The following is a 14857-nucleotide window of genomic DNA, read 5'->3' as shown; positions in this document are numbered from 1 at the left end:
CAAAGTTATATTGATTAGATAGTAATGGATTCTCAACTATATCATTATCATCTTATTGTATATAGAATTGTATGACTTCATGATCTGATTCTGATGCTTTTTCTGAATTAATGAATCAATTCCACACTCTTTTCTCATGTAGTACTTTAGATAAAAAGATTAGATCCATGATTGATCTTTTTAATAGATTTTGTTTATAGTATGTTTCATTGTCAGATTTATTAATTAAATCAAATTCTTTCAAGATCAGTCAATCTATCAATTTGTCTGCTCTTATAGACTGAGTGTAGTCATCATCATTCCGCCATGAGTGATGGGCATTGAGATCTTCATTTATTATAGATCTTTTGTTTACTGATAAGTCAAGAAGTTCTATTCACTGTCCAGCTACTATCATTTTCCTGTAAAGATTTTTCATTATGAATTTTAATCAGCTGAATAGATTCTATTTGATTGAATTTATCTGTAGTATCATCAACTAGAATATCAGAATTTGAAATCATGTCATGTCTCAAATTGAATTGAAATCTTGAGCTCTTTCTAAGAGTATATTATTACTCTAGATTTGACTTTAGTTTTCTCTGGTAAAAAACAATAGTAGCTAGAATGTGAAATTTGAAATTGATATTCTAGATTTCCTTCTTATATTAGAATGAGAACAATTTTCTGAACAAAAATTATATTTAGACAAGAATAAATAGAAATATTACTACTTCCTACATTATTCTGTAAAAATGTAATTTTAGAAGAAAATTTTTACTTTTTTTATTATTTTATTATTGTAATAAACATTCAAATAACTATATGAATAAAAATTTTTCTCTTTTTAGCATTGTAATTCATCATTATTCGTTATTACAACAGCTTCTATGGAAATCAATTTCTGAGATCTAAGACTAGATATTCTTGTAGGAGTAGTTGAATTGACAGTCTGTTTAGTTTTTACAGAAGACATGCTTTCTGATCATCTCTCTACTTGAGAATTTCTTCTTTTAGTTCTACTTCTTGACTGAGATTTTCTTGTAATTCTTGCACTTAACTATGATGTGATAACATGATTTACTTTTCACATTACATATGATACAAGTATGATTTATTGTGATAGACTTTCTGTATAAATTTCACATGCTATTGAGTATTTGCAAGCTTCTATAAAGTGGCCTCATTTTTGACATCTTTTGCATTGAATATGAGTTTTGACTATGAATCTAGAGTCAATATATTTAAAAGTTTTAGCACTTGATCTGCTATGGAGAGTGATGAGATTTTTGTCTGTTCTGAAGACTCAGTTACAATTAATACTTACTCTACTTCTTTCTTTTGTCTAATGTCAGATTTGCTCAGTTAAATTGAATTGTTCTTCAGTTGAATTGTAGAATTATAATTTTCTATCTCTTTCTTCAGTATGTCATGCCTTCTTCATCAAAAATATCATTGAAAATGTTTTGAATGATTGATTTTTTTCATTTCTCAACTTTATCTAATTTGATCTCTGTCTGTAGTTTTTTTTTTCAATAAAGATCTTCATTCTTTCTCGTTTTCAATCAGAAAGTTAGCTGAGAATTCAGATAATGTGATAATTACTACAGAGTTTCTCATAAAAGAGATATTGATTATAGAAGTTATCTTTTTATTCATTGCTACTTAGAACAAACTTTGATTTAGCTTATTTTTCAACTCAAAAATCATTTTTGAGCTCTGAAGTTGGTTTATTGCTTCTCTATTTATGAGCTTTAGAATAAAGCATTGTTTCTTTGAATGATGTAGCTTTTCTTGTGTTAAGGCTTTTTCATTTCTCTAATTTTAAACTTTTTTTTTTCCTCTGAGACTTTCAGAGACACTAACTGAGCAGAAGTAGTAATAGTAGTAGCAGCTATTTATGCAAAAGTAGGCTTTTAACTGCACTCTGTGCTTCTTTTAATTGATTTTGAGTGAGATAAGTGAGAGTTTTCTGTCTAGATTGACTGGTTTGAGACTGAAGTGGATTATATCTGATTGAGCTGATCATATCTACTTTGAACTTGATGATCTTATGGATTTGTGTTGACATTGAAAATAGAAGATTAATAATCTTCTTATTTTCCTCTTCATCTATTTGATTTTTCAAGGTAGATGCTGCAAGCTCTAGATTATCAAGCTATTTAGCTTGATCTGTCAATTTGTCTCTTTTATTTCTTTTTTTAATCTCTCATTCAGAGAGTTTTTGATTAGTCTCTTTCTAAGTAGTCTCTTTCTCTAATTCAGATATAGAGAGTATTTTCTCAATTTTTTAACTTCTATCATCTATAGTTCTTGTATATTTGATTTAACAAGCTTTGATAGAAATCTTTCCAATTTTGCTACTGGTTCAATAACTAGACTAGATTTTTCAAGAGAATCTAGTAAACTGAGATCAGTTTTTAAGATAAACTAATAAAATCTTTATAAACACTTCTTGAGATACAGAAGAGGTGAATAAACTAATGATTTCAATTCTGATAAAGTCAGAAAAAATATACTAGTTTTTGATAGAAAAACTAGTAAAAGAAATATAATTTTTTTTGTAGAGATATTGTTAAAAACTGATTGATTCTATCTATATTGAGGAAATTTTCCTCACACATCTAATCGTGCTGCTTTGCAACTCACACCTAATGTGGGTGCACCACACCAAAATGTTAAAAACATCAAAATGATAACAATCTTGCAATTTCATCATCTTCATCATCTTCATCAATTAATATAACTCACTACAATGTCAAATAAAGATAAAAAATATTGAAGGCTGTATTCAAAAAGCTGTCACTTATCATCAAAAAAACAACTAAATTTCAAAATACTGTCTCTGTCATGAGAATTTGAGGTTTTTTATCAATGTCTCTGAGTGTGTATCAATGGAAGGAATCTGAATATTGCAAAAATTCCAGTTAACCAAAGATTAAATGAGAGTTAGAAGGATGTGATTAAATAATGAGTCAAGCTGCTTGATGAAAAGAATTATTCTCCCACAGCTGAACACATTGGAGATTTTACAAATTCAATGCTCAGATATCAGACATAGATTCTACTATCTCTTCTTCAAAAGTCAGCAAGATGTGAACTTATAGGTTCATTGAACATCTACCTGAGTATAAGAGGATGAAACAGAAGTCAATGAATTCAAAAAGAGTAGCAGTTGAAGATATTGAATATAGCAATACATACATGATTTGAATGTCTTCAGATTCTATTTGAGCAGTATTAATTTCATATCTGTAACACATACAACTTTAATAAGATTGAATTTCAAGAAGGACAAGAATGTGAAAAATAGATTATAACTGCTTTTAAAAAAGCTAATTTCATCATTCCTTTTTTCTTTTCATGAGATTTGATTATAGTCATTGAATGTGTATTTATGAATAATCATGTCATTTCATCATTGATAATCTTGGTCTTCAAAACACACTTGAAGAATTGATATATACAAACAGATTTATTCAGCAATAGAATTTTACTATATCAGATACAGAATTTACAAATAATGAGATTGAATTTGAATGACTTAAACATTTCAATACTGCTACAGAAAAGAGACAAAAGAGAAGTCATTGATTGCTTTTAATAAATAATCATAAATCTCATATCACTGAGAAGTTCATATAATACACTGATCTTCATAAGATAATTCTATGTAAATTTTCATCACATGTCACTCATTTGCTACAATCTCTAGATAGTCTATCATTTCAGCAATATAAATATTATCATTCAAAAGCAGTCAACTATACTACACATCATAGTCTGAAAAACAGCAGTTCTTATAAGACCTCTCAGCTATGCAAAAGCAGACCTTTAAATCTAATACAATAGCTGCAGAATGAGCTCAATATGACATATATTCATGGAATTCTAACTGAGTTCTTGACACTCTTAAGCAGTGAATCTCATCACCTTCTCTACTGCAGATTTATAAAGATAATCTTAGAAAACTGTTATCAACCTTGTTATATTGTGTGACTCTAAGCGAGCTAGCTACTACTAATAAATACATAGGTGCACGTGACCTCGGGTAGCCACGGAATTCTCTAACAGATAAGAATGATTCAGATTACATATCTATCTCTTCTTCTTAGCTATTCTTATCAAAGACAATTCAAAAGCTGAAACATTATATTAATATTGCAGAAAATACTATACAAAGTATTAGAGATACTTTTAATTTGAAATCATCTATCTTAATATGTTATTTGAACAAGATATTCAAAGCAAGTCTAATTTACATAAAGCTTAATGAGTAACAGATTACTGAATTAGAGAACTTTCTCAATGTCAGTAAAACATTACAGAGCTAAAACAACTCATTGTCAGATTCAAGTAGAGAGAGTCCTCACTATTAAAGATATCAATAGAAAAATCAAATGATATAAGAATAATAAAGCTGAAAAAGAGCAGAATAAAAAGTGATAAAGACTTGAAGTTAATTCTATAAAAATTGACAAGAACTTACTCACATCACCAATAGAAGAGGAATTAGATCAATTTAAAGATGACACATATACTGAGAATGATGTAGATAATTTTTTTATTATAAATTAATTACTGATTATTGATATAGAATGCAATAATAAAAATGTAATTCAAGATTTTTATTATTTTGATATTTTTATCATTTTGATGTGATGCATTCATATGAGATGTGAGTTGTGCAGCAGCATGATTGGTATGTAGCTCAATTTTTTATAATAGATGTAGATTTAATATTTAAATTTTTCTTATCAAAAAAAATTTGAATTTGAGCAAGATTTTTCTGACTTTTTGAAGAGAAATTAGGAAAAAACTAACATTTTAAGAGAAATCTATAGATATCATTAAAACATCTTCCCTGCTAGAGCTTAATCAGATTTAGTTAAAGCTTCAGTTGATTTTAACTGAGTTTTAACTGAGCTCTATTAAACTTGTTAAAGAATTAGTTAAAGCTCAACTCTATAGAATACCTTATAAGTATGTACTTAGTTCTAGCTTGCCTCTATTCTTGGCTATACCTAGCTAGTTCTAATCTTTAGCCTGTAATCGTGCCTCGGCGCATCCACACCTGATGTGGATGCGCTACAGCGTAATGATAAAAACAGTGTAATGATTAAAATATCAACTTCTTTATTAATCAATCTTCAAATATTAATATATCACCACCACCATGACTAATAAGATAGATGATCTTGAAAAATATATTCAGAGTGCCATTGAAGTCTATAATGGCAATTGAAAACAGAAAATCCTACCTCTGGTGCACAAATTCAACATTTTTTATCAATGTCTTTGAGTAAGAATCAATGGAAGAAAAACATGCAATGCAAAGACTGCACTGAACAAGAAGCTTAGCAAGAGCTAGGAGAACATGTTAAAAGAGTGGATAGCTCATATGGATATAAATAATTGTTCATTGACTGCAGAGTAGATTTAAGATAATGTGAATCTTATTCTCAAACACCATTATACTAATCCTTCAATCTCTCCACCTGTGGTCAGCAAGATGTGGACCTATTGATATATACAAAGCTTAGATGGGTATAAAAGGGTTAAGCAGAAGGTAATAGATCTGAAAAGAATTGCTGTTGAGAATATTAGCTACATCAAGATGTGATTTGATCATTTGAAAATCTTACTTCAAAAGTACATATTTCAAACCTGCAATATCTACAACTTCAATGAGATTGGCTTTCAAAAGGGTCAAGGATATGGAGAATAGGTTATTACTGCTTTTAAAAACTTCAATTCAGTTATAATTTCATCATATTCTTGAGAATTGATCACTGTGATTAAGTGTGTTTCAGCAGATAGTGAGGTATTGAATTCCTTTATCATCATGAAATCCAAAACCCAACTTGAAGATTGATATACACAAAGTAACCTACCAGGTAGATATATAATTATGACATCAGATACTGGCTATACCAATGATAAGATTGATTTTACATAGATTTGGCACTTTAATGAGATCTATAAAAAACATCAGCAAGACAGTCATCAATTGCTACTTCTTGACAATTATGAATCTCATCTCACTGAAAAATTTTTACAATGCTGCAATCTTCACAAGATTATTTTATATGAATTTCCTTCACATTCAACTCATATATTGTAATCTCTAGATAGTGTATCTTTTCAGCAGTATAAGCACTATCATTCAAAGACAGTTAATCAAGCTGTACAATATGAATATGAGCAGTATGAAAAACACCAATTTCTATAGAATCTAGTTAATGTCTGCAAAAAAACTTTTCAACCTTCTACTATTCAGACTAGCTTTGCAGATTGTGGTATTGTTTCATTCAACCTGCAATCTATACTGTTTAAGCTAGATTTAAAGGTCTCTGACTACTCTGAGTTGCAAATATATGGAAAAGACTTCTTTTTGCTGCAATCAAGCTGTTCAGATACTGCTTCATCACAGCTATTCTCACTCAAGACAATCAAGAAGCTACAACATCATATTCAAGTGACAAAGAAGGCAATGCAAGATATGAAAGGATATACTTGATTTTAAATCATCTCATCTGAGCAATTGATTGAACAAGATTTTCCAAGGCAGTCTTGTTCAGATAGAACTCAATACTATAAGAGAGAGTGAGATTGAGAGTTACTACCTTGCAATCAAACACCACAGCACTAAAAATATATATTAGCAGGTTCAAGTAGGAGGTATACTTACTGTCAGAGATGTGAATAGAAAGATTGTACAATATAAAGAGGACAAAGCAGAAAAAGAACATTATAAGAGAGTCAAATATGTTGAGAGAGCTTTGAAGAAAAATGCTACAGATTCAACTCAATAAGAGGTTAATGATATATATAAACATCTCGCGAATAATACAGCTACTACAGATGATATAGATAAATTAATTATTATAGATTAGCAGCATAATGATGAGATATTAATTTTTGAAGTTCTAATTATCTATATTTTTATCATTATGCTATTTTTATCATTACGCTGTGGCGCACCACATCAGATGTGGATGCGCGGGGCACGATTAGTCTACAGAGTAATATTAAATATGGGGGCCTTAGACTATATGCTCTTTACTTTCTACAGATATCTTTTCTTCTGTGTCTAGATAAACTTTGATAAAAACGATATGAGGAGGTACTTGATATAATGAAAAGAAAATCAAAATTGACAGAGTTTTCAAAGAGCTCAGATATGTTTTTTCTCAACAATGAGTTGATAAATACTTTTGAAAACTATTTAAATTATTTTGACCTAATCAATCTCTTAGTTATTCAATTTTCACACTCTTTAGATCAAGTGTTATAGGTTGATAATGAATATTATTGTTGAATATTTACTTTTCAAAAAAAAGTATGTTTTCAACAATTAATTCTTTAAATCTTATCTGAATAGTATAAAAATTGAGAGACTGATCAATTTCAGTAAAAGCTTTCAAATAAAAGTATTTTTAAATTAAAATTCTAAAAATTAGCTGAGTTTTAAAAAAATATTGTTATTTATTCAGTTGATTAATATATAATAGATAATTGAGAATTGAAGCTGATTAATATAAGTAACTAAATATAATTATGAATTAAAATGATTTAATTTTCACAATAAATTATTTTTAATTTATATTATTAATAACTATATTGTAATAATTATCAGAGATATTATCTAAAAAAAAACTTAAATAAGAAGATATCTGATAACATATTATTCAAATAAAGAAAATCAAAAAGCTAACAACAGATAATATGAAAAAAGTATAATATATCATAAAATCATAAATCAACAAATACTGTTATAAGTCAAACTTTGAAGTAGAAAATATAATCTTTTCATTACTTATAAACTATAGAATATAACAACTTAGCAAAAACCTTATAGAGTAAAAATAAAGACTTTTTAAGATTATTAAGAAGATTTAATAATAGTTATAGACTAAGATTATCTAACAGTATAATAATTCACGTAAATATTCTCTTCTAAAAAGTTTAAAAAAATTGTAAAAGATTATTATCAAAGCAACAACAGAATGAGATATTGAAATCATATGAGATATAAGTGAAAATGAGTAAAAATTGAAAACATTCTAGCAAGCTGCATCTCTCATGAAAAGCTTCGATACTGAGTAAAGTGACTAGAATTTGATAATCAAACCTGAAAGAGTTACCACATTAAATCTCCATGTAGTGGATTTGACAACATCAGAACCATCAAAACATCTAAGTGAGTGGCTGAAGGCTTGAGAGAAGAAGGACAATTATCTCTCTGATGAGGCAGACGATGATCTACCAGCATGAGGGCATGCCTGAGCGTCAGAAGGGGGTAATGTGATGATGGTGCTGGCGACGGTGCCGGCTACTGTGCTATGACAACGTATGGCTACGAATACTGGCACTGACTGAAAAGGGTAATAATAGCATAGGCCTAGCTAGCAACTGCCCTAAGGATGCTGCCTGGCAACCACACCGCAAACAATTTACCCCGTAAACAAATACCCCACAGAAACTGCTGAGCAACGACATAGCAACCGCTAGTGGAAACGGGGTATACGAACAGAGGCTTCCCCGGGCCCCCCGTTCCGTAGAGCATTAAGAACTTAGTATTTCGTTGAAGTAGCTTACCTAGCTGGCAATCATACACCTGTTTACCTGCGCCTAGATTGAAGCCGTGACACATTTCATAAAAAGTGAAAGTTTGATAGAAGCTCTATATAGATGTCTAGCTAACTCACTGTTCAGAAAGTCAGTGATTTCTCAATATATGAGTTACCGAGGTATGCATACAATTCTCTATACAAAATACTTGTACCTCTTGTTTTTAGATACCTCTTCTATCTGTAGGGCTTACACGCATCTATTTTCTTAACTAGTTAAGCCTACCCCATAACCAACCCAACGTGACGTCACCGTTGAACACGTCGCCTCGTTACATCCTCTCTAACGTCTAACTAACGTAATCAATAAGCGAGCGAACCATATAAGCGAGCGAACACTCTCTGTACAATGAGAATGTCTTCAAAGCCTCAACTATAAAGAAAAACTAGCAAATTACATTATAAATTATTTTCTATACACTTAGAGCATGTACGGGCAGTATGCCCAATAATCCCATAGACACTACACTGTGGTGCTGCATGTTTTTGTGGTTGCAACTCAGCAGCCTCAACCACCCCCTGCTCCCATCCATTAACCCTTCATATGTGATCCAAGCCTTCTTCAACCCTCAAAGCACCCTCTTGAGCTACATATGTACGGCCTCTTTCTCACTTTCTCTTTTGTTTGGCATTTTGAGCCCTTAACTCCCTGTTTTCAGCTGCTAGAATAGCAGCACTGTGCATTGCCTTTTGACATCCCTTGACCAGCTGACTTAGGGCATGATTGGTTGGACTGGGTGGGCTCTGTGTACGGTGCTTGATATATCCTTTAACTTTCTCAGCCTGCTGCTCCAATTGGCGTACATTATGTGGTGTGGCTGTCACCCAGGAGGCCTGGGAGCTGTGGGAGGTCCCTGGGAGGGTGGGGGTATGCATCATGGTATTAAGCCGCGAGAGAACCTGCTCAGGATCATACAGAACCAGCCCAGCAGCTCTAAAGCTGCTCTTGATGTTGCTCTCAGTCAGGGCCTGCATCTGAGCTGCAGGATAGAGACTCAGAAACTCCTCCTCTTCAATATGATTGATCCCAAGCCGCATCTGGTTTTCCACCTGCCGTCTGTACACAGTTTTCAGGGGCGAGAAGCAGCCAACATCCAATGGCTGAAGAAGATGGGAGGAATGTGGCAGCATGTAGAGGGCAATGATCTGATTCTCAGTGCAAAATTGATCAAATCCAGCTGAGGCATGGCTTCAGTGCCAGTCTAGAATCAACAGTCAATATCTGCTCTTTGTACAGGGTAGAGTCTCCTTGTTGAACACCTCTTTCAGCCAGTACAAGCCCAGCTGGTTGATGGTCCAGCCCATTCTCACTGACTCCAATCACCCAGTCACGTGGTAGCCCTTCTGTCTCATACCAGCAGGATTGATGCATCTTTTCTTTGAGGATAATCATCATATGCAAGGCCCAGCCAGTTGCATTGACTCCAGCAATAACAGTCACTCATTCCCAATCTCCAGGCTGTACAAGCTTGGGATTCCCAGCTCTTTCAGATCCAGTCACCACCCTGGCAGTCCCAATTACACCCATCTGAAACCCTGTCTCATCAAAGTTGTAGATATCATCTTCCAGGATCCCATACTTCACAATAGTGTTTTGTATGAGCCTAAACCACCCACAGATAACCTCAGAATCCTCACATAGAGCCTGCTGATGATTGTACTTGCATGAGAACTTGGATTTCAGCTCATCATGGTGCTTGACAAAGTTTCATACCCAGCATTCACCCACTGTGGGTGGGAGGTTGGATCCTCAATTGGCAAGAAGGAGATTGGCCATTTCTCATACAGCTGCAACTCAGGGAGGCTGACCTCACTCACCCATGGCCAGAATCCATTGAACAAGAGATTCTTCCTCTGTAAGACTAAGTTTCCAGTTCTTTGGGGGTGTGTCAACATGTGCTGTATGACCATGTATGCGATGAGTTAAAGTTGCATAAGGGACTTCATATAGCTTTGCTGCAGCTCATACACTTGAAATTTGATCATTTTTGAGTGCTTGAATGGCTAAAGGAAGCCTTCCTTCCTGAGTAGAGGCTTTATTTCTTTGTGTGGTTGACATTTTTGATGCAGAGCATTTCTCATTGTATGGAGGGTGGGAAGTGGTTCGCTCACTTATATGGTTCGCTCGCTTATTGATTACGTTAATTCTTAGGAATGTCATAATAACTACTAGTTTCGTTCTGGGCTAACCCATCAGGATATCCAGCCAATCAAGGCCCGCATCCTGTCCTAGACGTGAAACTAGTGGAGGTTCGCTCTTCCATCTAGATATGTATCTCCATATGCTCTGCTCTTTATAGTAATATAGGAATGATATAGGAAGTATGCTGCAATAAAAACATAAATTCTGTACAGTCAATCATACGTGCAATCAATCCCTTCTTTACGCTGCTAGCGAAATAAAATCTTCAAACTATTCGCTTCATCCACTTCATTTCTCTCCTCAGCATATCCCCTCCGCATTTCTGATCCGATTCACAATGCCTTGCAGTCTCGACGTGAACCCAGACACTGACGACTCCTCTTCCCCTTGGCTCCCATCTTTCCCATCGTGAAGCTCCTCAACCTTCCGATGGTAGTGTAGAAACTCATCGACCGTAGCCAGTACTCGATCAATGGTCCTCCCGTGGAGGGAACTCCGAAGGTGCAATCGTGCCCCGTCGTTGAGGGAGACTGTGCTCAAAAGCACTGATATATAACCAAATACAACATTAGAGTGTGTCTGGATGACAGATTCAGCCTAAACAGATGAGATGGGATGTCGATATTAGTTACTTTTACACTTTGTTGTTTCTTGTAATACCGACTGCAGATAAATCTTACCTCTGACGTTTTCTCCCACCCATCTTTAAATAGCTGTAGCAAACGATCGAGGAATGTGGTCGAATTGTTGCTTCGCGTTTTAAAAATTAGTTGTCTTGCGGCTTCGCTCCATTCCGTTAGATTTATTAACGCCCCAAGCGCCAAAATGACCGCATCTAAGAAGGAATCCCGTTTATCGTTACCAAAGTCCTCAGAAACCAATCCAAAATTGGACAACACAATTTGCATCAATCCTCGTATGAACTCGGCCGTCGAAAAGTCTTCGCATAGCGAAGGGTTGTTATTCGTGAGATTCAAAATTAACCGAATTTCTAGCAGCTGAATCTGCTTGCAACACGGCTCCGAATAATGAGATAGTTGGGATAGTAAACATCCAAGGGGCGTAAGTGTCTTTAGTATCTTCTCCTGACTCGGACTAAGAGAACTCAGAACAACCGTATAAGACTCCAAAATGGAGAATGCCAACTCGATGATCAAGAAATCGTCTGACTTGGCGCTTTTGTTTTCGAGAAGCATGGAGTGCCGTAGAAGCACCTCAACCAGCTTGGACAAAAGAGCATCCGATATATGGTCTATAGCATCTCCACTTTCACGAGCGCGACGCACGGCCATCTCAATACACCGCAAGGCCAGGGCCAGAGGAGTGGGTTTCTCGGGTTTAATATCAGGCCAAATTTTGCTCTGGCTCATTTGTTCACAGAAGTCCCGGAGCGACCCTTGAATTGTTTTGGATGTCTTCATCGCCTTCAGTTTTGACATATCAAGGATATCGGAATCGTCTGATATCATGTCGGGAACAACTTTGAACACCTGAGAAGAGCAGGTATGCAGAACCACAGATGATACGGGACCAGTTGCCAAAATTAACCCATATGCACAAGTAAGAAGGTACATGTAAATGGTGTCACCCAAGTCTCCAGCTCTTTTTGCAAGTCTTTTCTCCAAGGCATAAGCCAGGAAGCGGCGCGCAAATTGGTGATCCATTAACTTTGTACAAAGCTGTATTAGGCCACTATACCTTCTTGAAGCAGAGGAAGTAGGATCTTCGATGTCCTCAAAAATCGCGTCTACGATTCCTTCAAATCTAGCATTTTCACCGGCGCGGCGGAGTTCATAGATATTTCGCACCACCCCGTTGGTGTTGTCACCGCCACCATCGTCTTTTGGATGGGATGAGAGCGAACGAGGCCTTTTGGAAACCATAACATTCGGCACGCAATGGCCACCCTGGTACTGTGGAGCAAATTGGGGTTTGGGTAGGGCTTCCAGAAGAGGATCTTCAGCTACATTTCCAACAGTAAGGAACGACCTTTGTCGAGCATATGTATTTTTCGGACCACTAGTCTGGGAATGCTGTGACCGGATGGGAGAATTGGATCGGGAGTCGTTCTTCATCTCATGTAATGAAGCCGGGAGCTGAGAGGAAGAAATAAGTGAATCCTCCGATGTCCCAGTAGATATCTCGGAGGACGCCCGAGAACTGGCAAAACGGGAACATCTGTCAGCACCACCAAGATTAATTGGTGACCCAGGCATAGTACCGGGGGTGAAGCTCAATGCATCTACAATCCTTCTCCGTGATGGGGTGGTATTTGTAAATCCGTTTTGCTCTAGAGTATCATCCTCAGGTCCAGTGTGAACTCGAGCGGAGGTTGCCAGTCTTTGTCTGGGGTTCAAGGAAGGCATTTTTGGTGGCGGATCCTTTACCGACTTTGCTGGGCGGACGAGCGTATTTGCGGGAGGCTTCAGAGCCTGTTGACCTGCTGTCTGCGACAACGACGGATTAGGAGCCACGTGGGAACTCTGATCTGTGTGCAAATTGGCCATTGATTGCTTGGAGCGGCGAGGCAGACCAAAACCAGGCTCATCTCCTTCCTCCAGCGCTACCTCTTCCTTGGTTGTGGTTTTGTAGTATTTCTTCAAATGTTTCGGTGTCCGAATAACAACTTCGACTTCAGTTTTTCCAGCGGGGCCAGTGGGCGCTGCAGTTGTAGCTACATCTCTAGCAGGGGAATCGTGATGGGTGTGATCAGGTCTCGTACGTTTAGGGCTTGGGTTTACAATATCAGCAAACCCTCTTGAAATCCATTCAATCTTCGGAGACTCTATCTTTCTGCGTTTTCTCCATGGTTCTATCTTTTCATGCTGTTGCTCATCTCCAGACAAAGTGATGTCATAAACACTGCTCTCTTCGTAGCTTGCTGTCTGATGCCGCAGTGACGTTGACTTAGCTGGTTTCGCCACCTGAGGTGTTTGGAGTGCGCCCGGGTGTTGGCGAAGGTTGTTATTCCCACTTGCTTGCCTGATACGTGCTGCCGTATGTCCGGAAGATGGAATCAGGTCCTTAGAAGGTTCCTGGGGCAAGGGACCTGGAGTCTGCGCAGGCGGCGAACTTGTCAACAATCGGTGTCCTTTTCCGTCCTTGTGCCCACGCGACGACTTCCCGTAAGTGATCAGCTGGCGATGAGGTGTTGGATTACCCCTGGCTGGCGCCATTGCTCATTGGTTCGTAGGAGATCACCTAGTATGTAGGCTGGGGAGAGCTGGATATGAAGTCGGAAGAAAGGGGAAGGGCCGTTTTCGGTCCATCTATTGGATGTGCCGTGGGGATGAAAGGAATGGACTCGTTCAAGCGCTCCACCTTCAGTAGTTATCAGTTATCCGCTAACTCCCATGCGCATAGGAGAGCAGGGAAATGATAGGGCCTTTTTGGTTTGGGGGAAGAAAGTTAAGCAGCTTGCAGGGTGGGATGGAGTGGAAGTCGTTTTTTTAACCCCGTACCTAGTTGATTAAAACAGTTAAATTAAACTCCCGATTAGCGTGTGGAATGTGTAGTTATGTATTCTTTGGCGCTCAACGGAGGCCCAATAACTACATGAGTAGACGACACATCGACGAGAGTAATTTCCTGCGTGATTATGGTGCTAGTATTTAGGGGAATAAATATGTAGACATCACCATGAGCGATCGAAATTGTCGCGATAACAGAATCCACGACCCAGTCATGATAATTGAGTTATATAAGTTAGTCCAACACTGCTCCGAGTTTATAACGAACGTTAAAAAGTTATTAGTTAGCTACCGTTACAAAGTGAGCTGTGGGGCCCAATGAAGCCTCTAAGCCATTCCAGTCAACCCCCCATCTCTCCTCTCTTACTACGGGCGGAATAGGCTAGTTGATGGTTGTTTTCTCTCTTTATTACTTCCAGGGTTTTGGGCGGACTGATAACTTGCCGGAAGTTGCCTCTTCAGTTTAACTGGATATATCTAGTTACCTAAGGTACCGTAGTTGTCTTCGTATCTCGTCTATGTCCTCCACCGGCTTTCTCTATCAGGTGTTGGTTTATGGACAATTCAGGTCTAACCCTCACGATTCCTGCAGGTTTCTGAATCGACGTCTCTCGCGCTCTCTGCTTGTTCTC

General features: G+C 36.6%; 1 protein-coding gene across 1 annotated transcript; it reads right to left on the bottom strand.

Moving 5' to 3' along the window:
- Nucleotides 1–11055: 11055 nt before the first annotated feature.
- On the bottom strand, nt 11056–13931 carry PADG_05903 (uncharacterized protein; the record flags this gene model as incomplete). The annotated part of the gene is made up of 2 exons (XM_010763164.1): nt 11056–11352; nt 11436–13931. 2 exons carry the CDS (start codon nt 13929–13931, stop codon nt 11056–11058), a joined length of 2793 nt encoding a protein of 930 aa, XP_010761466.1.
- Between the last annotated feature and the right edge of the window lie 926 nt (nt 13932–14857).

Source organism: Paracoccidioides brasiliensis (assembly GCF_000150735.1).
Source record: "Paracoccidioides brasiliensis Pb18 unplaced genomic scaffold supercont2.7, whole genome shotgun sequence".
NCBI classification, from domain to species: domain Eukaryota; kingdom Fungi; phylum Ascomycota; class Eurotiomycetes; order Onygenales; family Ajellomycetaceae; genus Paracoccidioides; species Paracoccidioides brasiliensis.
This window is presented reverse-complemented; position numbering and strand designations above follow the sequence as displayed.